We start from the raw sequence: 25146 nt of genomic DNA on the forward strand, positions 1-25146 counted from the left end.
TGGAATGTGTAAAGACATGTTTACAGATTTTGTCACTACTGAAACTCTGTTTGCTTGCTTGTTTGTTTCTTTCAGTTTGCTCCCAGTATTCTAGAGGAGTTTTTGCCATTTTTGGACTATATGATAAGAGATCAGTGCACACCTTGACCTCATTCTGCAGCGCCTTGCACATCTCCCTCATCACGCCGAGTTTCCCCACGGAGGGCGAGAGCCAGTTCGTGCTGCAGCTGCGGCCGTCCCTGCGGGGAGCCCTCCTGAGCTTGCTGGATCATTACGAGTGGAACCGCTTTGTTTTCCTGTATGACACAGACCGAGGTAAGTTGTGACCCAGCTTTCTTATCTGCCTCGTCCAAATGACTTGGGCAAGAGCTGTGAACTTTTATTTCCCATTGAGAGCTTGGGGAGCCAAATTTTAGAGGGCCTTTGAGGTGAAATACCTCTCACCGAGTAGCTGTGTGGCTGGAGGAAGAACTCCTTAGTCTGCAAAAATTGGGTATTGGATTCACATAGTATGTAATCGACCAGCCAAAGCCTGCGCTTTAAGTCTAGAATACTAAAATCTTTAAACTAATGGTAGTGAAACAAAAATACAGTTCAATAAGCAGAATGTTACAGCTCTATTCTCTCTTCAATTCACTTTGTAAGTGACAGCAGTACAAAGAAGTGGAGAGGAACAGCCTCTTTTCTGCATCTGCACTGCTGTAAGCTGAGACAAGAGAAAACCTGTGGGACTTCCAAGCTTTGGAAGGTCAAGGCAGAGCAAGGCTCTGCCCTCAGGCTGTGCCATAGTAGTGGAGGTCAGAGGCAATGCTTGCAAGGCACAAGGTATCCACAGGCAGAGGGAGGGAGTGCTGCCACAGCCCATCTTCTGCTCCTTTCAGCTGGAGCTACCTCTGTGATGGACTACACTTTTACAAAATATATAGTCAATTTCAGAAAAGGGTTTGTTTTCTTTCCACAGCCTCAATTCCACATCCCAATGCATCTAAGAACTGTTTAAGTGATAAAAACTGTAAGTGCATCACTGTAGTTCACCTCTCAGTGAGGAATTGAGAGGTAAAAGCTGTTCTCCGAGTGGTGTGTTCATTCTGCTGGCAAAGTCTTTGTTTGTGGAATAGGACTGAGCCAGCATAGCTGAGCTGCAAAAGAGGCAAGATTTTTATGTTGGTGGCTTGCTTTCACAGGGGGAATAAACAGCATAGCTGTAGTCAAATAATTATTTTACTACAGCTGTTTCAATAGAGTTTCCCAGGTGGACAATCTATTCTGGAATATAAGTGGCTTTATTCCAGTATAATTATTCTACAGAAGAAATAGGGAATTACACAGACCTATCTAAATCTGTTTAATTACTTGATTATGGCTATAGAAGCTATTTTTCTCCTATATACGAGCGCTACATTTTAGTGAGTTTTTACCTTGATATGCTGCCTAAATACCTGAATTTGAATCAAAATGAATAATGGAAGAAAACTAAAGAGTTTGTATTGTTTCACAATTATCTGTTAGTTGCTTTTAACTAAATATTTTTTTAATGCTTGCTGGACCCATAGGGGAAGTTCTGGGAAGCATTATAGAATGTATTAGGTAACTGGAAAGAGAAAAATATAACAGAATTTTAAAGAATTTCTACTCAAGATATGGGTAACAAGAAAACAAGCAGATAATTACAGATGTGGTGTTACAAGTTCAACATATTGTTAAGTAAAGAAGTGCACAACCTGTAGTTACCTTTCTCATCTAAATTCACACACTTAATTAGATGGAGAGATCATTTTTGAGCAGGTGATATCACACCAAGGACAATTTCAGAACAGAGTCTATAACAGCATGGCTAATAATTAATTCTTATGGCACGGAACTCTTCCACTCTGAACTCATCAGCATGTCTTTGATAAAGATGTGACATTTTCCAGCTTGGATTCAGGGAATGCTACATTGGGCTGTCTCTCAAATTCTGAATAGGTCTTGTGATGCAGTTTCATGCAGGAGAAAATAAGATTCAATGTATCTTTTGGTATTAAGAGTACTGTAAAGACACATAACTGTTGAGTGAATTTTCACCACCTTTGCACAAGACAAAATTTCAGTCCAGACCTCAGATATGCTATTAAAAAACGGTAAACATCACCTTACTAAAACTATAAAAAGAAAAAAATATCATTGATGTTGAGTCATAGAATCTCTGTCAGTGAGGCCAGAAATTAACCTTGTCCAAATTTTTGCCAGAGATCCTTCCTTTACATGCCAGATGTCTCCCTGTTTCTCTGAGCAGCCCCATTGAAGCAATTGAAGGAAGGGGAACCCCCTCAGCATTTTGTTTCTGGACTTGCAAGATGATCTTTGTGGCTTAAGTGGGAAGCTGTGAATAGGAGCTTATGGGGGAAGCAATAAGCCTAAATTCCAGCCTGACACAGTAGCTGTCTGTGAAGAAGGCAGTATTTAGCAGCTGTCAGTACTGTAAAAGGCAGAAGTACCTCAGAAAAAATAGCATGACAAAATACACTTCAGTAGTGGTGGACAAATGTTTTCAGACCTGCTTTCGAGCCTTTCTGTCCTGCTTGCTTCTTGGTTCTGTTGCATGTGACTCAGTTGCTGCTCAGTCTTGGGGGTTGAACAATTAAATCCTATTCTCAAGGTAGGTTTCTCTGTTGCATCATTCCATTCATCTCTTTGACAGCCCCTAAGCTCCCTACAGAACCCCAGTCTTTAATGCTGTAGCCACCTATGTTAACATTTCAGTTTAGGCCAGGAATGTACTTTTGTTGCGTCTCTGTAAGTCAATCCCACATACCACACTTGGGGTTAGACCCTGTAGCAGTGTTGGACCACCCAAACTGTGATGAGGTGGTGGCTTCAGGTATTATGTTAAATCTCCCTTTCTGATGTTCTTCCAAAGTCACAGTCTGGAAAATCAATGTCCTGTGCCAGAATGAAGATACTAGGAAGAATGGCAAAATTACAAAATTAATTTGATCTAGCAGGGGACATTATGGAGAAGGAGAGCAGGTTTTGCAAGAGGCATTACACCTAAGAGAAAGAAGAAGGAAAATTCAGCTCATTATTTAAGAGGGGAAAGTGAGCAAGTCAAGAATGACAAAGAAGGCTAAAGCCTGAAGGGTCCTTTTGTTTCAATACATTCCACTTTCTCTTATCCTCCTTCCAGGTTTAAAAAGGTTTAATTATGACCTGATGCCTAATACAATTAATATTAACAGCAAATTGCCAGGAACACAGACAGGACAGGGAAAAAGGAAGCTGAATAACATTTATTTGAATTATGCAAAGCATAGTAGGAAAGGGCTGAAACAAAAACTGTGCCTCCTTGAGATACCCAGAGGAAAGGGAAGTCCAGCAGGGAAAAAGTACTCAGGTGTCATCACTAAAGGGAATTAAGTGAAAAAAACCAAATGAGTGGAGCAGAAGAATATTCAGGTTTTATATGTTGTTTTATTGTGACTGAGAGGTATTTTATTTAAAAAGAGGCATATAATCAAGTGGTGCTCTGTATCTGTAAATCCACTGGATTTTTGACCTTGCACAAATATGCCCATAGTGTGATTTAGTGCCTGTAGTTGGTGACAACATTTTCAGGCACCAGAAAGAAAAATTTGGACCCTGAAACCACAGAAGAAGGCTGGAGGAGTTTGTGTGATGAATGAGAAGCTCTTTAAGAATAAAATCATAGAATAATTTAGGTTGAAAAAAAGACCCTTAAGGTTAAGTCCAACCATTCACCTAGCATTGCCAATATCCAGTACAGAGTTGAGCAGTGCAAGAATTGAACTTACAAGAGGTCAGTGTTAGATTTCCAGGCCACGTGCAGCCTTAGTGAAAGCTGGAGTGGCTGAAGTTGCTAGTTTAACTGCAGGGATTACCAGAGCTGAGAGGACCCATGATGGAGAGGGGCAGAGAGGCTGTAGAGCAGCATGGGGACACATAGGACACCAGGGAGGATGGCAGCCAACAGGCTGGAAACTGCTTTCACAAAATGTCAGCATCCATTTGAATTCAGCTGTGTTTCCCAGCAAGTTTTCAGTCCCTGACTGTGACTAAAGTGGGGAGCACAAAGAGTGGAGCTACCAGCTGGCCTAGCAGTTGGTTCACCAGAGGCAAGGACTGTAAAATAGTTATATTCTATAGAAATTAGGCATCATGTGTGAGCCTGCTTATGTACCTTGCTAATGCTTTTTTCTTTCCCTCCACTCCTTTTAATTACATGTCCATAAAGCCAACTCAGTCATGGCTGCAGATGAGGAAAATTAGCTCACTGTGCACAAGGTAAATTTAATTTTCCCGCATTTCTGGATAGTGTTTTAATAGCAACTCCTTCAAAGCTGAAACTGTTCTATGATAATCTAAACCTGGCAGAAGGTTTATACAAGCACTGGTGGCCTGTTAGAATTAATCCTAGAGTACACAGAGTAGCAATCTCTAGGCTTTTGTCTCTAAGAACTTGTGGAGGATAAGTGAGTCTCAGAAGAGAGCAGAAGATATCTGGAGAAGGCAAATAATGGTATAGGAAATTTAAAGCTTTCCCTCTTATTTTGAGGGAGACTATGGATTTTATTTACGATCTTTTTTTTTTATTTATTTACAATCAGATGCAAAGTTTATCAGTCTAATCTAATTTACAGCTTTGGCAGAGGAGTTGTGGTGAGCTATAAGTACAGAAAGCCATACTGAGTCCAATAAAGTAAAGCTTATTTTGAAATTTCAAAAAAGAATGTTGCGTGTGAGATGTGAAAGCTGAATATTGCTGTCTCTGAGCTGGCCATGCTGCTGTGTCACATGTTGAGATTTCCACTGCAAAAGAAAACATCAAAAATTTTCAAACTAATTTTCCGTGCCCTTTTGAAGCACTAGATGCTGTTTTCAGCTATAACAAAGGTCTTCTGTATAAATGTAGCACAAGGATCCATTGCTGGAATGGCACTGTGATCACTGACCACCACATATAGATATAAGTTTCAAGGGTCCACTGAAGAGAAAGAATATTAAAAAAAAAAAAATCACCTATGAGAAAAAGCTTTACAAATGGAGATTTTATTTTTTTTTTATTGTAAGACTGTTAAGATGCAAAGATAATTGTGTGTATCTGATAAGATGTAGACAAAATAGAATTATGTTGGCAGATTTGAAGTGTTACTAGGAAAAAATGTTTCAATCAGTTTGGGATAAGTCCATGAGGTTCTTACCACTAGGGTAAGATTGTTACCACTTCAGAAGTTTTGAAAAGGTTAGTAAATATCTGCAGTGGGATGAGCTTTGCTATATCCACCCCAGATGATCTTTTATGTCCCCTCAGGATTATTTATGTAGATGTCATGATTTCTTTAGGAAACTGGGAATGGCTTTTACACAGTACTTGGAACACTGAAAAGACAACTTTCTTAATTTGCTACTATGGAGCAACTTTCAATAATATATTATTTTTATTCAATTATATATATCGCCCTTGTAAAACATTTAGTGTGTTATATTATTCAAAAATCAGATCAAAAATATTCTAAGTGATCTAGATAAGAACACTGTAAAATCAGGTTGAAGGACTATCATTAGAATATGGTACTCAATAAGTTATCATTGGCTGAGCATTTAGGTGCTGAAAGAATTGGCCCTACATCAAGCTTTACTCAAAATTTTTACTACACTTCTGAACAAATTTTTCAATGTCTCAGTAGTGAAAGTAGTGGTAATATAATAGCAAGTTGTAAAGTTGTTTCAATACCTCAATTGAAAGAGCTAAACTTACTAAAGTCAGTAGTGATATAAACATATAACTTACATTTTTATGTGCATAAAAATACTGAGTCAAGGCTCTTATTTGTGAAATAAGTGAAAAGGACCAAGTGTTGCTGTTAAAAAAACAAATTGCAGATGACCTTACAACACAATACAGAAAAAAAATGGTTTTGACACTGCTCTGTATTTATTAATTGTTTTCTGCATAACACTGTTAAGCCCAAACCTACATCACTCTTGGCTTAAACTTCTAGAATAATATCACAGGTAAGCCTGAAAATAAAGTTATGTCTTGGATTGTAAAGAACATTATTTTGGTAATATGACTTTTTTTAATTGCAGCCATCCACTTGGTCTTGGGCCCTTTTTTCATTACTATCACCAGGAAGAATTTGGTAGGATTCCCACAATATGAATTTTTCATTCTACTGATCTTTGGCAAAATATTGGACAATAAAAAAGAAACATAAGTTCATGACTGGGTCCACTAAAAATGTGAGTTTCTTACTTGCATCACGCAGTTTTGTGCCAAATTTTTGTGAAATAAAGATCAGTGTTGTCATAACATTGAAGAAATATTGATAAAAGAAATAGCATCCAATACTTGCTCTCATAGTCCTTTGACTGCTCTAACATGATGGTCTGCAGGTTTGAACTTTTCCATATTCCTCACTAGATCTGAGAAAAAGCTGTTTGTCTTCAGCAAATACTCTTACATGGCCAGTGAATCATGTCTCACACACATTGGGATTTAGCCACCACTATGTTTGTTTTGTACCAAATTTATATTGTCATTTAATGCAGGCCAGTCTGAAACAATACACAGAACATAGGAAAAAATGTTTTGTCAAATATCAGTGAATTTAGAGAACTGCAGTAAGTTTGTAATATGATCTACTGTTGTCTGTACTCAGTAACAGTAAATTCCATGTTTTTAATGAAATACGGCAATGTGCTTTATCCATCAGTAATTAACTTGCAGCGAATTTTGTTTTGCCAGTGTTAGCTCATTAATAATTATACCAGCAAAATGCCAGCTCATCCTCATCTTCTCAGCAGGTGGTAGCAGCTTGAAAATATAGGTAATAAATGCACACGTGAAACTAAAATGCAGCTGGTGCCTAAAATCAGCATTAGTAATGATACTGTGATTTTCCATCATTCCCTTGTCTTACCACTAAAGAGAAGCAATACTGGTAAATCAACAGGGTCATCATTTAATTTACTACATGTGAAAAGTCTTCCAAGAGCTTTCAGAATGCTTCATTTAACAAAAGTGCATCTCTCGTTGACTGAAATGATTGAACATTAGATCAAGGTTGAAATTAACAGAAAATGCAGGTATTGGAATCAAAAGCTGATCATCAAGTGTACAGATGAGTCCCCTGACTTTGGTATTGCCTGTAAGATGTGGCTCAAGCTGTGCTGCATGAGAACTTTTCTGTGTGTTTTGTCATCTGGCTAAACACTCAGAAAATGGAACACAGCCTAATATGCAAATGTCATAGAAATATATAAATCCTAAAACATGAAATAAACAGCTGCTTATTACATTCCTAGTCTGAAGAATTTGCGTTTTCTTTATTCTGACTTAGTGGGTGCCATGGAGAAGACAAGAGACTCATGATAATTTTAAATTTTGCTTTTTAAGTTGCCATGCCAGTGAATCATCTCTGCCCTTTCTAATGATTTGTTTGTGACAGTGTTGTAGAATCCTTAGAGCTAAGTTCTTTTCTCAGTAGCATTTATCGCAGTTTTGCACATGTGTAATACAAGATTATGCCTGTTACTTCTATATGCTTTTATATTCCAATATCCAAATGTAAATAACATTGCAACTTCCATTGGCTTGTTCTAACGATATCAGAGAATTAGAGAATAGTTAATTTGTTGTTACCTGCATATGTAATACATTCCTTTAAATGAAAGCATGTCATTTTTATCTGGCTTTTACACACATTCTGTATTTATTTGAGAGCAGGGACAGTATGGTCTGTAATTCTGAATGTCTGCTTCCATTTGCTTAAGAGCTTTTTACGCACAAGGCTGTAGTTAAAAAAAATTACTTCATACCATTTTTTTCTGAGAAAGAGCTCATGTCTCGGCATTTTTGTTTTAGATTTTATGAATAGTAGAATTAAGTTCAGCTGCTTTTATGAGTTTCAAATAGCAACTCTGAGCACATTTCTTATTTTATTATTTGATCCCAAATAAGAGGAGGTGTTTTACATATGTAATTACTGGACTTGTGTTCATCTTAGGGTAGACCTTACCCTTCTTTACATATATCTATATCAGTGGTATCACATTTGACAAACCCTGCAAAAAGCTACCTTCAGTGAAGGCAGCCTTACATCAGCATAGCCAAGAGCATCTTTTCTGAGTCTGAGGCTGTGCTATGTCACCACTGCACACTGGCCAGCAGAAACACTGCAGACAGTTGATAGATCCAGCACCCAGCAGCGTGGCCCGCCAAAGAGGGCCTTGAAAAGACTCAGACGAGGAAGCCAGCCACACATCCAAATGCTTATGCTTTAGAAATTCCTTTCAGTATGGACATCCGAGTCCTGCAGCTGCTGAACGTGGCCTTTTATATGGCCACAGGTGTTGGCTTCAGTGCTGGAGCACGAAGTGGTAGCAAACAAAGGGCAGTATAGTCAATGGTGCCAGAGACCAGACATGGTGCCAGTTTAATACTGAATGTAAAACAAATACTTGTGCCAAGTTGTTTCTAAATGCATTTTTAGTTAGAAAAATTAGCTTGTCTTTTGAGAGTATTATCTATGTGAAGATGAATGTTTCAAGTTTTAATAGAGTATAAAGCAGACTTTTAAAAATAAAAATAAATAAGACATAGACTTACAAATATCAAGATATACTATTCCATTTTTATGCACCTATTGTTTAAAAAGTAATCTAAATGTATAAGACTAATTTAATTCTTCATGATCCCTCCTTGGCCTATTTGTAAGACATTTATCCCCTGTGTATTGTGAGTTACTTCTCCAGAGCTGGAGCAGGAGGTAAAGGTAATTCCGCTTTAGTGTAAATCTCTGTTTGTACATAAGGGTATTTCTGGAGTTGCACATTCTTAATTCAGCTGATTGAACTGTCATTCTATCGTCCATGCAGACTGTGATTTTAGGGCTACATTTTCTGCTTCTGTAAAGAAGCATATTTCAATGTGTTTAGGCGTTCATTATTCTGAGATGCATTTTCCCTGCAAATGGAATATATTTTAGGTGATTCCCTCATAAATTACAGCTGAATCCTATTTACATACATATTTATACAAATAATTTGTCTTTGGTCAATTCCAGAAGGGGTGGTGGAAGTGTAGACATCCTTTTAAAATGATTGACTGCTTATCACAGTTCTACAGATGCTATTTCTGCCTCTGTACTGGGAATTTCCTGCACTAATATTTACAGATAACAGCATTAGCAGCTGCTTCTGTTACCAAAATTGCATTGCATGTTTGAGGTATTTAGCATCTTGCAATTGCAAAAAGAGATACCAAAGGGTCCTTTAATCCTGGGGTCTCAAAATCCCTTTTTTGTGCAAGTACCTTGGTGGGTTTTAATATTAATGTGCACCTGGGTGCTGCAGGACGTTTTCCTTTGGACAAGGGGCATACATTTTGTTCCAGTGTGACTTCATCTGCAAATGGCAAGCAGAACATTTTATGTGGTTTTGAAGATCTGGGCATAATAAATGCTGAAGTGTCACCAAAGAGAAGGGTTGCTAGTAGGTCCCTCAAACAAATACACATTTTGTGTTAACCTCTCACTGGGAAAAGAATACAGAAACTCTCCTGGGAGTAAGGACTTGTATCCTAGATCATCCCGCTCCTAAGGGTGAGTCCAGTCAGCATGGGACAGTGAGCTTGGGAAGGTCCTAAATACATGCTTTATTTCATAAAAGGTATCAGAGCCAAATTTCCTCTGTAGTGAGTTCAGAATAAGAAAACTAAATAAAACTGTCAAGTGTACATAAAATAATAAGCAAGTATTAAACACAGAAAAATAATAAGCAACATTTTTTAAGTATGCTATTCAAAGACGTTTCTCATACCAGAGAAATGTGTTTGCAGATGTCTCTTTTAAAATTATTTTATATGTATAGATAAATCAAGTGGAAAGAAAGCACTTTACTATGTTAGTAAACTTGATAAAAGTAAGGCATTTTGATATCTCTGTCTTCAATTATATCCTTCCTGTAAAAAACAAAGTACTCTCCTTTATATAATGGGATAAGGAGGGTTTCAGATAGGTCTAAATTATTCAAAACTCTTTTAAGAATATTTAACTAATGGTAGTAAAAATAAGGCAGCTTTTCCAAATTTACATTATAGGCAGTTTATATTTAGAGTATAAAACAGGACATGAACCTGACCCTATCCTTTATTTTTGTGTGGAATTTACTTTTGAGGGTGTAGATGAATTTTTCTTATATATATATATACATATACATATATATATATATGCCAAATATTAATTAAATGTCCTAGCTTTGTCTGGATGCAGAACAGCCGAAGTCATTTAAATATCAAAAATCTTCATGTCTTACAAATTCAAATCATGATACTGAAAAATATTCTAGCAATAACTTCAGATTGTATTTTCTTTTTAATTTGTATTTTCATTCTCATTAAGCATTAGATTAAAACCAAACTTTTTTTACAACCTTCAACTAGTATGTCTCAACATCTCTATTATTTTGTTTTAAAACTATTCAAAATAAGAAACTCATCTAGAATAGCCTTTTCCCATGAAAAGTGTTTCGATATTTGTTTTTCAGGGAAAGAGTTGGGGAAAAAATGTGTAAGCTAATACTATCATATAATTGTTTTACTGAGAAAATAATATCCTTATTCTGAAGTGTTTAATAAATGTATTTTAAAAGACCAATATATAAAGCATTGTATATATCTTTTCATTTGTGCCTTTTGCTAAATTGATTCCTCAAATAAGCAAAGCATTCTGCCAGGTATTTCCTAATGCAGCTACATGCTGTTGAGAATGAAAATCTCTGTTCTGAAGCCAAGTGTGATGTTCACAGTGTGCCTTTCTGCACAGGACTTCTATTATTCTGTGAAACATCCCTTAAACCCCCCCCACTTGATGCATCCTTCTCTTTCGTGATCTCTTCATTACCCCTTGTGGGAAGAGGAACTTCCTTTCTCCTCTGTATCAGAATATCTCCTTGTGGGTTCTGAATCTGTGAACTGTGGGTAGAACTGCAGCAACTTCATCTTCTGTCCCTTCAGAAACTCTGTTTGGTAAGGCCTCTCAAAATTCAGCTGTTTTGTCACCCACATTTCCACTGCTACAGGGAGGTTTAATTATTTTCCATTGAATTATCTTGTGGATCACCTCAGGATCTACCTGTGCATTCCTGCTTTCACATATTTGCCCAGATTTATTGGCTTGATTCTGCTTGTCTTTTCCTCCTTGATGGCTTATATGAGAGTTTTTTCCCACACCTTATAATCCTTTTGTCACTTATTCCAGTTCTTTCAGTACATTCCAGTAAGTTTGATCCATTTTTATTTCTCATATGTTACTCTCAGAGTCTGTGAGCATCCCACTGTCATTTATTTCTATCTCCGCTATTTACAACTATCACAGATCACGGTTTTTATATTGAAAAATCAAACGTAATAAAACTTAAAATTAGTCTGTGGCTGTCATAGTGAAAAAACTTGCAGTTTTGTCTTAGGGTGAACAGACAGTTATCAGTATATTTTAATGCATCAACATTCCAGTTGAATTAAATGAAAGACATAAAACCAAAAATAGAAAACAAAACTTGAAACTAGATAGCAATTATTTTTGGTTTTAGTCTAAGTCATTTTAGAATGAGAAAGAATTCTAGGTTTTTTTACTTACTTTATTTCTGCTAATAATGTTCATGGTTTTCATGTGCATGAATCACCAAATAGCAAAAGGAGAGGTTCGCCAAGTGCTTTATCTTGTCATTACTTCCAAGCTTCCAGACAAGAGATAATAGGAAATGCATAGAGGTACAGTAATTAATCTGTACCAAAATATGAATTCACAAGTAGCCTAAACACAAAATTACATAATTTCTCCTCCTGCAAGTCAGGCACGTTGCAGTGGCCACTGCACAGCTGCTGGCCTGGGCGACATCCAGGCAGACACAGTCACAATTGTCTCTTTTCATCTGGGTCATTTTGAATTCCTTCAACAGGAAATGGAGCACAAGCAGAAAAGTTTTAAAAACATCCCAGACATGAATCAACAAAAACCCCAAACATCTGCTCATCAAAGCTCATCAGAAAACAGTGTATTTTATTTACACGACTCTTCTGGGTGTACTGAGAATGCCTAATGAGGCTAGAGATCACTGGAAAATATTGCCAGTATGAAGTGTCCATTTCACTTTTAGAATAACTTGCTGAATCTACCCAAAATATATGAAATACAGAGTATTTATCTGCTATTTTATTATTTATTTTAGCATAAAATGCTACAGTTTCATTCAAAGACACTGTCCACTTCAAATTCAAGCTGGCTAAAAGAGGGTACAACTCTTAAACAGTATTTTAATTTGCTTTGAACATAAAATAGTTCTAGTAAATGCAGAAATGGGTGTAATAGAAAATGCAGGTAGTGTAAATGCATTCATCAGAGATGTGAGGACATTTTCACATGTAAGGAAATGCAGGGTCGGATCCTCAGAGCAGTTCAGCATAACCTACTGACTGCATCTTGTACTGAGAAGGAATTGGGCCACTGGGTTTAAACTTCTAATGTTATATAGATTTTCTGTTCCACAGGACTGATTCTATACTTCGTGCTCATGCAGGATTTATGAATCCATGTGTCCTTACAAGAGGTCTTGTTACTGGGGCAGGTCTAATTTTGGCTTTGTCTATAGTAAGAGCTCAAATACTCTTTTCTTCAGCAGCTGGTGTTTTTGTAGAGCTGCATTTAAGATAAGAGGAAGTGCTTAACTAAAAGGTGGTTACTGACCTGAGATCCTTCTGTTATTTCAGCAAGGGATTCACCTCAGCTACAGCGAGAAAACAATGTCTTTTGACTTTATCCGTGCAGACATCCTCACACCTCTGTGCATACCAGAAGGGAAAGAATATTTTCTTATGTTTAATTTGGAGTAAAATTTGTTAGGGGGTGAAGGAATGGTTTTAATTTGTACTTGTAGACCGATCCTTGTCTTATTCAGGCTCTTTCAACAGTTCTTATCTTGGCATCAAAACAGCGCATAATATTTCTTCTGAGGCTTTTCTGCTTCTGTTCATAGGGAAGCATCTTCCTTGGCTTTTAAGGGAAGCAAATAGAACACTTTGGTCACTCTCTTATGAACACAACTTGGAGATTTTGCTTTTCTTAGTAAATTCCAGAAGCAGCAATACTTTGATAGTGTTGGTTTGGAGAAGGAGGACATCAGCTATGAATGACTGGAGCAGCTGTAAGTAGTACAAGGGGAAATTATTCTTTTCAAGTGTGGAAAGGAATCTTATTCTGCATGTCTGCTGTGTAGCTACAAAATATTGCTGTCGATGCCAAAAAGGATAAACACCTGCTGAAAGAACTGTGAAGAAAATTATCTCTCTTTCTTACAGATACACTTATGAAATGTGTACTACACACTGGACCATCTCCAGTTTTTTTCTCTTTCTCTCAGAATTTTTCTAGCCATCAAATCAGTTTTTCACCCTCTCTGCTTGACCTGTGGGAAGGACTTCTGCTATGGAGAGAAGCCAAATATCAACATATGACATGCTTTAGTTTTGTGGTACCAACCTTGTAGGATAGAACACTTGTTTGTTCTTTATTTGACCTGATTTTGAGTTTTGTCACATGATTTTGTCATTGAGATGTGGGGCCAGTATTGTTTTCTGCTTTTTATCCCTTTTTGCCAGGCTGGAAAGAGCTTCTTGCTGACTTCTCACTACCTGTGCAGCTGTTAAAATGCTCTGCCAGAAATGCTAATGCTCTTTTGCCAGTTTTTAAACATTCTGCCAAGTAGAGAGAATTAATAACAAGATCTGAATCACCTCTAAACTAACCCCTGTGTCCTATTCCTCCAGTATGATGTCATTTTTCAGCTCCTGTCCGGGATAATAAGAAGGATCTCTTATACTCCCAGAGCTGAGAAGTGTGTCAGGGCAGGCCACACCATTATTTCAGCCTACCCTTTTGCCTTTGCAGCTCTAAATGTTTAAAAACCTTCAGGCCAGATTTTACAGTCCATGTCATGCTGCTCAGCTGGTGCAAAGTGGATGGACTCCAGCCAAAGCTGGCGAGTGGCCCCAGCCTTCCCCTCGTTCCTGTGAAGACAGCTGGGACAGGGAGTGCAGTCCGTGTCCCCGTGGCTCCCCTTTGGTGTTGCAGGCAAGGAGATCAGGCCAGACCACCCCACCCTGGGAGGGGGGCAACCCATCATGCCATGGCTCACATTGGCCCCTCTGAGGGCATCCATGTTTTACAGCAGAGCTTTTGGGTTTTAGACTAAAAACCAGAAGAGTTGAAATGATTGAAGTGTTTGCGTGGATGTTAAACTAATGGTTCACTACTAAACATGAACCATAGCTGATAATATCTGCAATATGCATGACTATTCTATCTTCAGCAGACACTTTCTACTGCAATGTGGGATTAACTAGTTTCTCCTTCTTTCATCTTATTTCATCCTTTTTGCTCTATTTGGAAGAACAAGCAAAGATCTTAAAGAGTCAAGATGAACTGTCAAAAGTTAATAGTGCAAGATGCTTTGCTGATCCATGCTCAGTTAGTGCCACACCTTCAAGAAATGCTAAAAAGCACTCCTTTTAGATTTAGAAGTCCTGAGTCTTTTGTATCAAGAGGAAAACTTGGTCTGTAATCTCCAGAGACCTCTACAAACTGCGTGAATGTGTGCAGAGCAGGTGCAAAGAAGTGGATCATCCTCAGTGAACTGTGGCGCCTGTTTCTGCTCCTGGCACCTTTCACTCCTGTTGCAGCTATCAATGGCTTGCTCTGGCTGTGTTGAATTTTCCTTCCCCAGTGATCTGGAGAACAAATATAAGCTGGTACACTGTGAGCTTCTTCCCTCTCTTCTCTCCTGTCTCTCTTCTACTACACATCAGCCATGAACTTTATTTCATATTTGCATGGCTTTGCTTGTCTCCAGTGCTCTGCAGTGTTTTTGACATTTCATTGGGTATGAAGATTTTGAGGCAACAGTTCTGCATCATTGCTTTTATTTCTACAACCTATATCTGCTATTTGGAAAGAAGGACAACTCTGATGGCTTGCAACAGCATCCCTAAATACCAGTGTGGCAGTTCTGAGACTGCAGTGTGGTAAAAGGCAAACCTCTTTGTAGAAATGCAAACAGGCTTCTAATACTTTGACATTCATCTGTCAGGGGCTGGCCTTGTCTTGCCCTAAGCATGTGAGTTGCATATAAATACCACATCACATCCCCTTTGGCCACTGCTTTTATTAGCAAGGTGTTATACCACATTGGCTGTGATAATAACAGAGTACCTTAATTGATATGTCTGAAAGAGCCGTCTGGCACAAGACACTAAATTCTTTCTGGTTCTCTGCTCCATTTGTAGTAAAGAAGCAGTTTCTGAAGGCCTAAAAAGTTATCTGGCTTGTAAAGAAAAATCCACTCTCTGGCAGAGACTGAAGTTATAAAATTTGATCTACTTAACTAAAAATCCTATTAGGTGGATTTACACATGGCTCTCTGACATCAGGCTGTCCAATATGAAGAATAGGACCTGAGGCCTTTTAATGGGACCCGAAGCCTTAAAACTGTTTAATGCTGTCAGGAATTTTTTCCAGGTTACTTTTCCATGGTTCCTTCCAATTCTGGTGCTAAAAACAATGCAAACTAGTGTCTGATCCACACAGACCTTGCAGTTTGGAATATAATTGTGTTAAATTACTAAATGTGTTACATTAGAATTTGATAAACAACATTGTTGTAATTAAAAAAAAATTGTTGCCACAACTACTATGGTATGTCAAGATCTACTTTGAGGCTGTTTTGAGCTCTTAGTCAATTCTCATTTTAGCTAGCTGTGTTTAAATCCATTTTTCTTGACTTCATAGCACTTCACCTCACCCCATTCTGCAAAACCATGTGACTCAGTTTCAAAGCTAACATTATTTAGTGTTTTCTTCCTTGAGTGTCTTGCTTGGAGAGCTAGGCAGTTTTGTGAAGCTCTCAGCACTCCTTTCTGTCCAAAAAGAAAACATGAAAAAAGAAATTTCTGTCCTCCATTGTGTAAAAGAGTTTATGACCTCAAACACTGCACTGGCTCAGAAATCAGGTGACAAAACATTTACCTTTACATCCCTTTGTTTTTATTAGTCTTGTAATTTTCTTTTTTTAGTATCAAGCAATTTCTTTGGAAGTTTTTTTGCTTAGTTATACTTTAGTTAACAAGATCCTATTAAGAAAAAAAGCAAAAAACAAAAAATGAAACCCCAAAGTCAACACACTGCTAAAGATCTTATGAAATCCACAATCACTGACAGATAAGTTAATTGGGACTATTGCCTACTACCTTATTCTCTTAAATTTCTTTTTATCTTCTAGATAATAATGTTGCTGTAAGTGAGAAAGAGGTTTTCCAGCATCTTGGTACCATCTTTTCCATAGCTGTCAGAATTTTCATAACCTGGGCAGGAGAAGAAAATGCATATACCGACCTGGAATAACTAGAGAATTTGCTTTCTGCATTTTCAGGAGCTCAGGGTATTCAGACTAACCCTTGGCAAAACTTGGTGAGATGTTTTTTTCCCTTAAAGTGTTTATGATGGTGTTTCTGGGCCCTGAGCAAACACCTTTTCCTCCAGCATCCTACAATCTAAGTGCAGAGAGAGGACATTACTGTATTGGGCACTCTTACTGGTTGTGAGCAATACTAGTATGGGTGTTCTAGACAAAATAGTACTACTTTTAGGTGAAATATTATTTCGCCTAAATTTACCAGGAATATAAGTTTGCATTTATTTACCTTAAATTATCATGAAAATGCAAGGCCTTTTATAGTGATTCCTCACTCTTCAGATCATCAAACTTTACAGTACATTTGGCAAGTGAATATTGACCTTTACTTTGATGATGGTCAATGTTATCTATTAAAATATTTAAATCCTAGTCTCATCTAAATAGAAGTGTGTAGCTTCTTACTACCTCTCCTTTTTCCACATGGATTATTGTATTATAAATGACAGCCTATGAATTTAGCTTGGCCTTACTTTGAATCATACACATGCTTGAATTTTCAAATAGAGTGTTTGAAATTAAAATAATGTATTAAAGAACTCCGGTAAGACATAGTGGATTTATAAAAATAGAAAACTGCAAGTACAAACACATTAATATTTATGGTGAATTTTCTTATCCCTGTTTATATTTTGTGTAGCATAATATTTCTGTCATAGTCTTAGGTTTGGTCTGCCACTGGTTTGTGTGACAAGAAATTTAGAGCAACTCACATCAATCAAAATAAATCACAGTGTGCAAACGGTTAATATCAGCTCTACAAATGTGAAAGCTTTTCAATGCATGACTAATATATGTGCATGTCTTGTCTTTCTGAATTAAAAGGACCATTTGGGGCTGAAAATGAAACCCTAGATGAACTGGTGTTCAATTAATGAAACAAGGGATACAAAGCCTTTAATATATTTTGTGATTCGTAGATACATTTCATAAAGTGCACATAGCAGTGGCTATTTCTGCAGCCTGATTCAGCCTTCACTGCCAGTGGTGAAAATCAGCAGTAACTCCAGCAAAGGCAGTGGAGATAAGTGGGATCCCAGTTGAGACCTGGGATAAGATGAGAACAAAATGAGGAATTTATTGTCACAGCTGTGAAGAAAATATACTGCAGTGATGGATTATTTCTTTATGGATTATGACACAGCTTGAAGGAAGGAAAAATAGTAGTGGCCTATGAGCAATTGATTTTTTTTTTCCAATGCTGAACAAAAGTAGAGCCATTGTTAGCCACTGCTCTTATGCAGAGAAACAGCTGAAAATGCACAAAGAAGTTGTACTAGATGTGAAGATCTTTTGCAAAGATATTTTCACTTTTCTGATTGGAACAGAGTATTTTGCCTTTTTATAAAGGAAAATGTATGTCTCTGAAAATGGTGATAAAGTCTTCCTGGTAGCAGACAACTTGGAGAAATGTATGGCAGAGACTGCCTGAAATATTCTTTATTTGCAGATTAGGATATTTTAATGTATGTAATTTTGAACTATTGCAATCTTCTATGACTGTTCAATTCTTCAGTTAATAAATGATGGTTGACTTTTGGTTAAAGAGATCAATGAAAACTTTAGCTTCCAGAGTTTTTTTCAAGCTGCTTTGACCCCTCTCAACTTTCCATGCGTACAGGTTAGTATAATGCCTATATTTGATTAATAGTGAACACTGCAAGTCACTACCTGTTGCTAGTAAAACTTAATAAACCATTTCATTTTTCTTTTTCTTGCTGTCCCTTTTCAAATTAGATCTAACACTTGGCTTTGATCTTTAGCAAAAAAGTGCCACTATATTCCTCTAATGAATCAAAGTGCAAATGGACACCTAAGTCCAACTGCTTAAAATGCAGAGGGCAGAAGATTCACTCAGTAAGAGAATTTTAATAGGCCACAAGACCTCAATAAATGTAGTGAACGGAAAGCAAAATAAGAATATCAAACTCTTATTTTTGCTTGGTAAGATTACAAAAGAGCTACTAAGATAGGGGATTTAAGCATTAAAAACTTACATGGAAAATTACTTGGAAGAGTATTTTAACGTAACTGAAGAAAATCTTTAAGAACAGAGTTCTAGGCTCAGAAAATGCCTAGTGGGATGAATTCAGATGCTGGGAAATGTAAAATTTAGTTGTAAAATGTAGTTGTAACTACAGGACTGTCACTAAAGAGAAAGGAAGCTAACAATTGAATACCAAGCACAGATAGCTGTAGATTTTATTCATTGCCTTTGAAATTAATCAGAGGAAATGCAGAAGCTATCTAATAAAGAAAATAAAGCTATTGTTACAAAAGACCAGTTCTCTTTCTCCATTTGAGTGCATGTGAACAAAGATATGGTAGATTTATAAATCTATAGATATACTAGATTGAAACAGCCATGGAAAGGTGGCCAGTTCAAAACTCTTGAATTTTGTATACAGTTTTGAAGTATACCACAAAAATGACACTTAGAGGATATTGCTGAAGGTATAAATGTAGCCTGCCTCAATTATCAATTGGAGACTGTGATGTGTAACACTATCTTGAGTTACATACTCCTCAGTAGAGCCAAAGAAGAGCTATTACAAGGAAGACAACTCATTGCAGATTTCAAGCCAGTATCTGAATGTTAAGGGAGTGTGACAAAACTGATAGAGGGTATAAAACATAGCAACTGCCTTTTGGCCTTCTTGTGAAGCAGCTGGTGTTGCATAGTATAAAAGGCAGGATTCTGGATGGATTTGGCTTTAGTGTCAAATATTATAAGATGCAAAGTAAAAAATATGGTAATGTCTCTCAAATATGGTGATATAAAACCTATCAATAAAAATTCTCTGGCCCAAAGTTTTCTTGGATTGTTTGCCCAGTTGCATTCAGTGTGGTAGGACTGTAGTAATTTATCCTAGGTGACAGTAGGTCTTAGAGTTTTAAGATAAGCTACATAAGAGAAGAGACTTCAGCAAAAAAAACCCCGAGAAGTAATCAATCTTCTAACTCCTGACTGAAAAACTATCACAAAGCTAACAAGTTGTTTTTAAAACTAATGACAACATAAAGTGAAAATCTAGGTTTTGTGGGGAAGTAACATTTCATTCTGATTTTCATGCCGAATCATGTAGTTTCCTCACAGGAAGCAGCTCCCATGTTTTCTGTTGCTAACTGGTAAAACTCACCATCAGGTGATGCCATTGGGGTAGTACAGCTGGTTAATGTTTGTGTGCAAAATCAGAACATTCAAATGCTAAAAATTAAATATCAAGCTACTTTTTGAACAGCTAATATTATTTGGTTTGGGAGAAACAAATTATAAATGTAGATGACGAAATAATAGAAAAAAAGATGTGTGTGTTTCTGTATCATTTAGTATTATATTGCCTAAGCAGTGTGAAAGATAGTAATATATCTGGTGCCATGCCAGTCAAAGTTACTGCAAACTCTTTAACCATAGAGTGAAAAACTTATTCAAATATATAGAAAAAGAAAAAAAAGAAAAAGAAAAGAGAACCCATATCCTAGAAAATGCTGGGGCTTCTTCCATAATCAGTCTTTAGGTCAGCCATCAATTCACAAAAATGTAGAATATTATTTTCTGAACTAGAGGAATAAAAGTTCTGTAAATACTGTAGCAAATAATTAAAGTTCTAATGAAAATAAGACTCAAAACAGGCAGACAAATTCCTCTGTTTTCTGATAGCTCAAAAATGCCATGCTTCAAATGTAACAAGGTACACATACATATAAAGAGGAAAATGAGTCTAAAAATCTAAAATCACCTTCAGTTTTAAACCAAGATTTGTCATAGATCTCTGATGTCGTTATCAGGTCTTACACATCTACATTGCTTAGCAAAGAGTATTTGTGTATATTCTTAGCACTTAACTAAAAGTGATTCTTGTGATAAACTGGCAATTAGCTAACTACCAAGCTGCTCTGCGAATGATTGTCTCACTTGGTCTTTCTTCAATGGTTTCCAATTCTGTCTTACCTGTTTTTTCTGTTCTCTTTGTTATCCTTGACAGTCACTTCAGCTGGCAAGGTGACCAGCCACTGGCCACTGTGATTTGTGATTACAGTATCAGGCATCTCTACTTCACCTCTACCTGTTCTGCCCTACATGACACTTTTATTTTAACTCGTGGGCTGCTCACCTTATGAATAACTATGTTATCCCTATCTACTAATTAGGAATAGGTGCTGTTCCGTATCACTATGCACAGCTGAACTCCAGCTGAATTATTTAGACAACAGTCAGCTGACTACCAGCTCTTGCCTGAAAGAAGCTAAAACTTTGTGTACATGGTGTGGCAGGTTGCTGACTCTTTCTCCTTGGGTTATGGGGACTTCACTCTTCTCCCCATCAGTGTCTTCCAGCTCAGGGAATGGATGGATACCTGGCATACAACTGATCTTATTAATATAGACTGAGGCAAAGAGGTACTTCATACTGAGTACCTCAGCCTCTTCCTCAGCCTTTGTCATGATGTTTTCCCCTTCATCTAGTAGAGGATGGAGGTTCTTCCTCAGCCCTCCTTTTGTTGCTAATGCATTTATAGAAACATCTTTTAGTCTTTTCCAGTGGTTGCCAGATTAACTTCTAGTTGGGCTTTGGTCCTTCTAATTTTCTCCTTTCAAAACCACACAGTATCCTTGTAGCCCCTCTGATTTGCCTGCCCCTTCTTAAAGTCTCTTTTTTACCCTTAGCTCCGGACAAATCTGTACTCAACCAGGTGAGTCTTCCTGCCCACTCATCTTTCAGGACATTTGGATGATCTCCTCCTGTGTCTTTATGATTTCCTTCTTGAAAAATGTGCAGCTTTCCTTTGCCCTTCAGGACTGCCTCCTGAGGGATTCTGTCAACTGAACTGCTATAAACAAGCCAAAGCATGCCCAATGGAACTTTTTTTTTCCCACATAGTATATATGTATTTGCAGATTTTCAATGTCACAACAAAGTGCTTGATAGCAACATCCTAATAATGAATAATTCAATTATAAATAATCAGAACAGCCCAAGCACTAGTTCACATCAAGAGCCTGAAAAAATAAAAAAAATCTATTTATTGTTAATGAGTGAAAGAATATTAACTAGAAAGCTGATGCTCTAAAATGTTCCTCGTAATTTTTTACTAGAAACAGACATTCATTTGGAAACATGCTCATGTACAAATTACATCGTGAGAGTTAATCAAAGAACATGTAGTTAAATTAAAGGAAATATAATTTTTCTTTTGGCTGATTCTTAACCTGATAGGGGTCTGCCCCAGCTGCAGTTTTAAAATAAAGAACTGGGGAATCCTCTTTAAAGGATTAATGTGGCTGCTAAAATGAAAAAAAATCAAACAAAAAAGAAACAAACACTATTTAGTTGCTATTAAAATTCATTTTTAGCCTTGAGTTAGTATATGAGAAAAACTTCTGTCATCATTGAGAAAATATCACAGCTACTATAGTTTTGATCAACACCTCTGCTATGTCTTGGATGTTTTGTTCATCTTGGATTACATTTATGAATTCTATCTTTATGTATTATATCTTTATCTTCATTAGATTTGATGCAGTGTTAAAAGTGGGAGCACAGATGAAAAGAGGGTGATAGATTGTCTGGTTAAACATGGGCAGAATTTCTAACATTACATTCTTTCTGTCTAATTTCTTCTTTCTTTTCCTTGAATTGTAAATCATCATGTTTCTGATGGACACCACATAAATGGTGAAGAAGCAGCACCTCTTACTACTCCCATCAGTCTGACTCAGTGATAACTGAGGAGTCCTAAAGATGAGTTACTGGACTGTGTTCATCACCTGGGCGTTTTGCCATGTATTGGCCAACAGTTCTTTGCAAACTGCTGCACTGTGGATCCATCCTGCAGGCAAGAGTGCTCTCCACACTGCTGCATCATGGGCCACAGGGTCAGTTCTTCAAGGACAGGCTGCTCCAGCATGGGTCACAAGTCCTACCAGGAAACCTGCTCCAGCATGGGCTCCTCTCTCCACAAGTCTGCAGGTCCCTGCCAGGAGCCTGTTCCAGCACAGGCCTCCCATGGGGTCACAGCCCTCTGTCAGGCATCCACCTGCTCTGGTGTGGATCTCCTCCATGGGCTCCAGGTGGATTTCTGCATCCCCTGGTCCTCCAAGGGCTGCAGGGGCACAGCTGCCTCCCCATGGTCTGTGCCATGGGCTGCAGAGGAATCTCAGCTCGATGCCTGGAGCACCTCCAGCCCCTCCTTCTGCACTGACCTTGGTGTCTGCAGGGCTGCTCCTCTCACGTGTTCTCTCTGCGCTCTTCTCTGGCCGCAGTTACAGCTGTGCAATAACTTTTTTTCCCTTTTCTTTAATATGTTATCACAGAGGCTTTGCCATCCTTTCTGATCCCTTGGCCGGCAGCACGTTCATCTTGGAGCCAGCTGGCTCTGACCCTGCTGGACATGGGGAAAGCTTCTGGCAACTTCTCATGGAAGCCACCCTTGTAGTTCTCTCTGCCACCAAAACCCAGCCATGCAAACCCAATGCAAACATGCATCCGAGTCAATAGCAAAACAGACTGATATCCCTGCTAAAGTCACAGAATCACAGAATCATTTGTGTTGAAAAGGCCCTCTGGATGTCATGTGAAAATTCTCCCCGCCCAATACATGGGCAAAATTCAGCCTTAGAAAAGTTGCTCAAAACCTTCTCTAATCAGTTGTTAGTATGTCCAATGATAAGGATCCCAGCTCTCTGAAAAATCTCCCCTTTTTATTAACTTCATTATGAGAATTGAAAATTCTAGGTCTGGAGCCTGCATCCATTGGGCCTGTGTATAGCTATTCAAAATGAATAAAGAACCTTATTTGGAGTCACTTACACCAGTAATAGCCTTTTTCAATCTTAGTTATGGTGTCAGTAGTATAATTTTATAATAAGAAGATTTTTTTTTTTCTCTGCCTTGAAGGAAAACTAACTGCAAAGACACTAACTGCACATTGTGTTAGACTTTGCTGGCTATGTACCCTCTTGGCAGGGGAAAAAACAAGCTGTGGCACTGCTCCATTCTGTACTCTGTAGATTATCATCTCCCCTCCACCTCAGCCCACCCTTTTCTGAGACTCCCAATGCAGTAACAGTTCTTGAAAAACCAGCGAGTGTCAGGATTGAAATTGTTCCTGGCTTCAGTAGGTAGCGCGTGAGGGATTGGTCACACGAGGAGTGGGGATAATCTAAAGGCATGGAAATGTCCCACTTCTTAGATAGGCAAACACACAGTGCTGAGGGCTGAAGTTTTTTGCTTCAGTGCCGTGGTAGATGGGGGCTGTTTCCCCAGTGTGCTGCACCTATGTGAGCTGAGGGAGGAGGCATAAAGGAGGCAGCAGTGAGAGCCTGGGGTGTCTCAGCCCCAGCGCTGCTCACAGCAGCCGGGATGCCAGGAGGGCATCTCGGTGCACCTGGTGCTTGCCTGGCTCCGGCTGCTCCCACGGCAAGGGGAAGCAGGGGACTGAAATGTGACTTTCTGGGTCAGCGTGCACACCCGAATCTGCCCCTGAGCTATGCAATTACACATTTTCCTTATTCAGGGATCATGCTGACTGTGTGATCTAAATAAATTTCAGAGCTTCTTTTCATGTAGCTGTGATTAGATAAGTTGGCACAATGGCTGTTTTATAGAACTGCAGTGCACTCTGTCTATGTAGAGTGTAGAGAAATGCCGAAAAGAAAATGCTGAAATAATTATTTCTTCAACTGAATTTGATTTTCAAGTTATAAATTAAGAAGAGGATTTAACTGGATATTTTTCTCTCCTGGGATATGTGTGCAAAGCTCTCTGCCCTGTAGATAAGGCAATGACAAAGCTAAATTTGATGCACTAAGTGTCATGCTTCTACATTTTCTAGTGAGCATACATTGGAATGATGTTTACAACGTGAATCAGCATAATTGCTCCTGATAGGTTGCTTGTAACAATTTAACTTTTCTTCAACAAAAACAGCTCTTTATTTATTTTCTTTGAAAAGTTTAGCACCACTTATACAGCATAAGGCTTCATAACTGAATTTAAAGCCTTTATGAACATCAGCAGAAATATCTTTTATTGTGTTTATTCCTGATGGAATTACTATGCAGAATGAAAATTTTTTCTTAGTGTAGTTTCTCCAAACCATAAATATACTAATGCAGGGCATCCAACATCAGACAATTATAAGTGTCTGTATGCCATAAAATTTGAACTATTTCTCTCAGAGATTGCAATTTCATTTTATTACTGCATTATTTATTATTATTTATTTTATTTATTATTACTGAAAGCTGCTTATTCAGATTTTCATTGTTTTATGTGTTCACAGAGTAAATTTTTCCAGTGTTGTATACAGAAGGGTGTTGTGGGTCCTGATTTGGGGGTGAAAGGAGGATCAAAATCAGGAAAGGAGGAAGGATAATTAGGCAGATAGCAGTGTACATTCCTGAACAATAATGTGTGATTATGTCAGAAGTCTGTCCCTGAACTGATTCTTCTTTCAGGCTCTGTGCTGCAACTGAGACAACATCTGATCTGGATGCATTTGTACTGTGACTTCACAAAAAATGCAGGATATGATGAGATAGTATAATGAGAAGCAGAAGCACTTGTAGCCACTGAGGTCTCTCCTTGTCACTGCTTATGTGCAGCTGTTGTATGTAAAGGAT

General features: G+C 37.9%; 1 protein-coding gene across 12 annotated transcripts in view; it reads left to right on the plus strand.

The window, feature by feature from the left end:
- GRIA4 (glutamate ionotropic receptor AMPA type subunit 4) overlaps positions 1-25146 on the plus strand; it is a 212006-nt gene that overhangs the window by 68926 nt on the left and 117934 nt on the right. For all 12 annotated transcript variants that reach the window (XR_014958693.1, XM_021529343.4, XM_021529348.3 and 9 more), the window contains one exon: positions 76-315. Coding sequence is in view for 10 of the 12 variants with exons in the window: in XM_021529343.4 (XP_021385018.1) it covers positions 76-315 (240 nt within the window). In the remaining 2 variants the exon portion in view is untranslated. The remainder of the gene's footprint in view (positions 1-75; positions 316-25146) is intronic.

Source organism: Lonchura striata, chromosome 1, assembly GCF_050655825.1.
Source record: "Lonchura striata isolate lonStrDom1 chromosome 1, ASM5065582v1, whole genome shotgun sequence".
In the NCBI taxonomy this organism is placed as follows: Eukaryota; Metazoa; Chordata; class Aves; order Passeriformes; family Estrildidae; genus Lonchura; species Lonchura striata.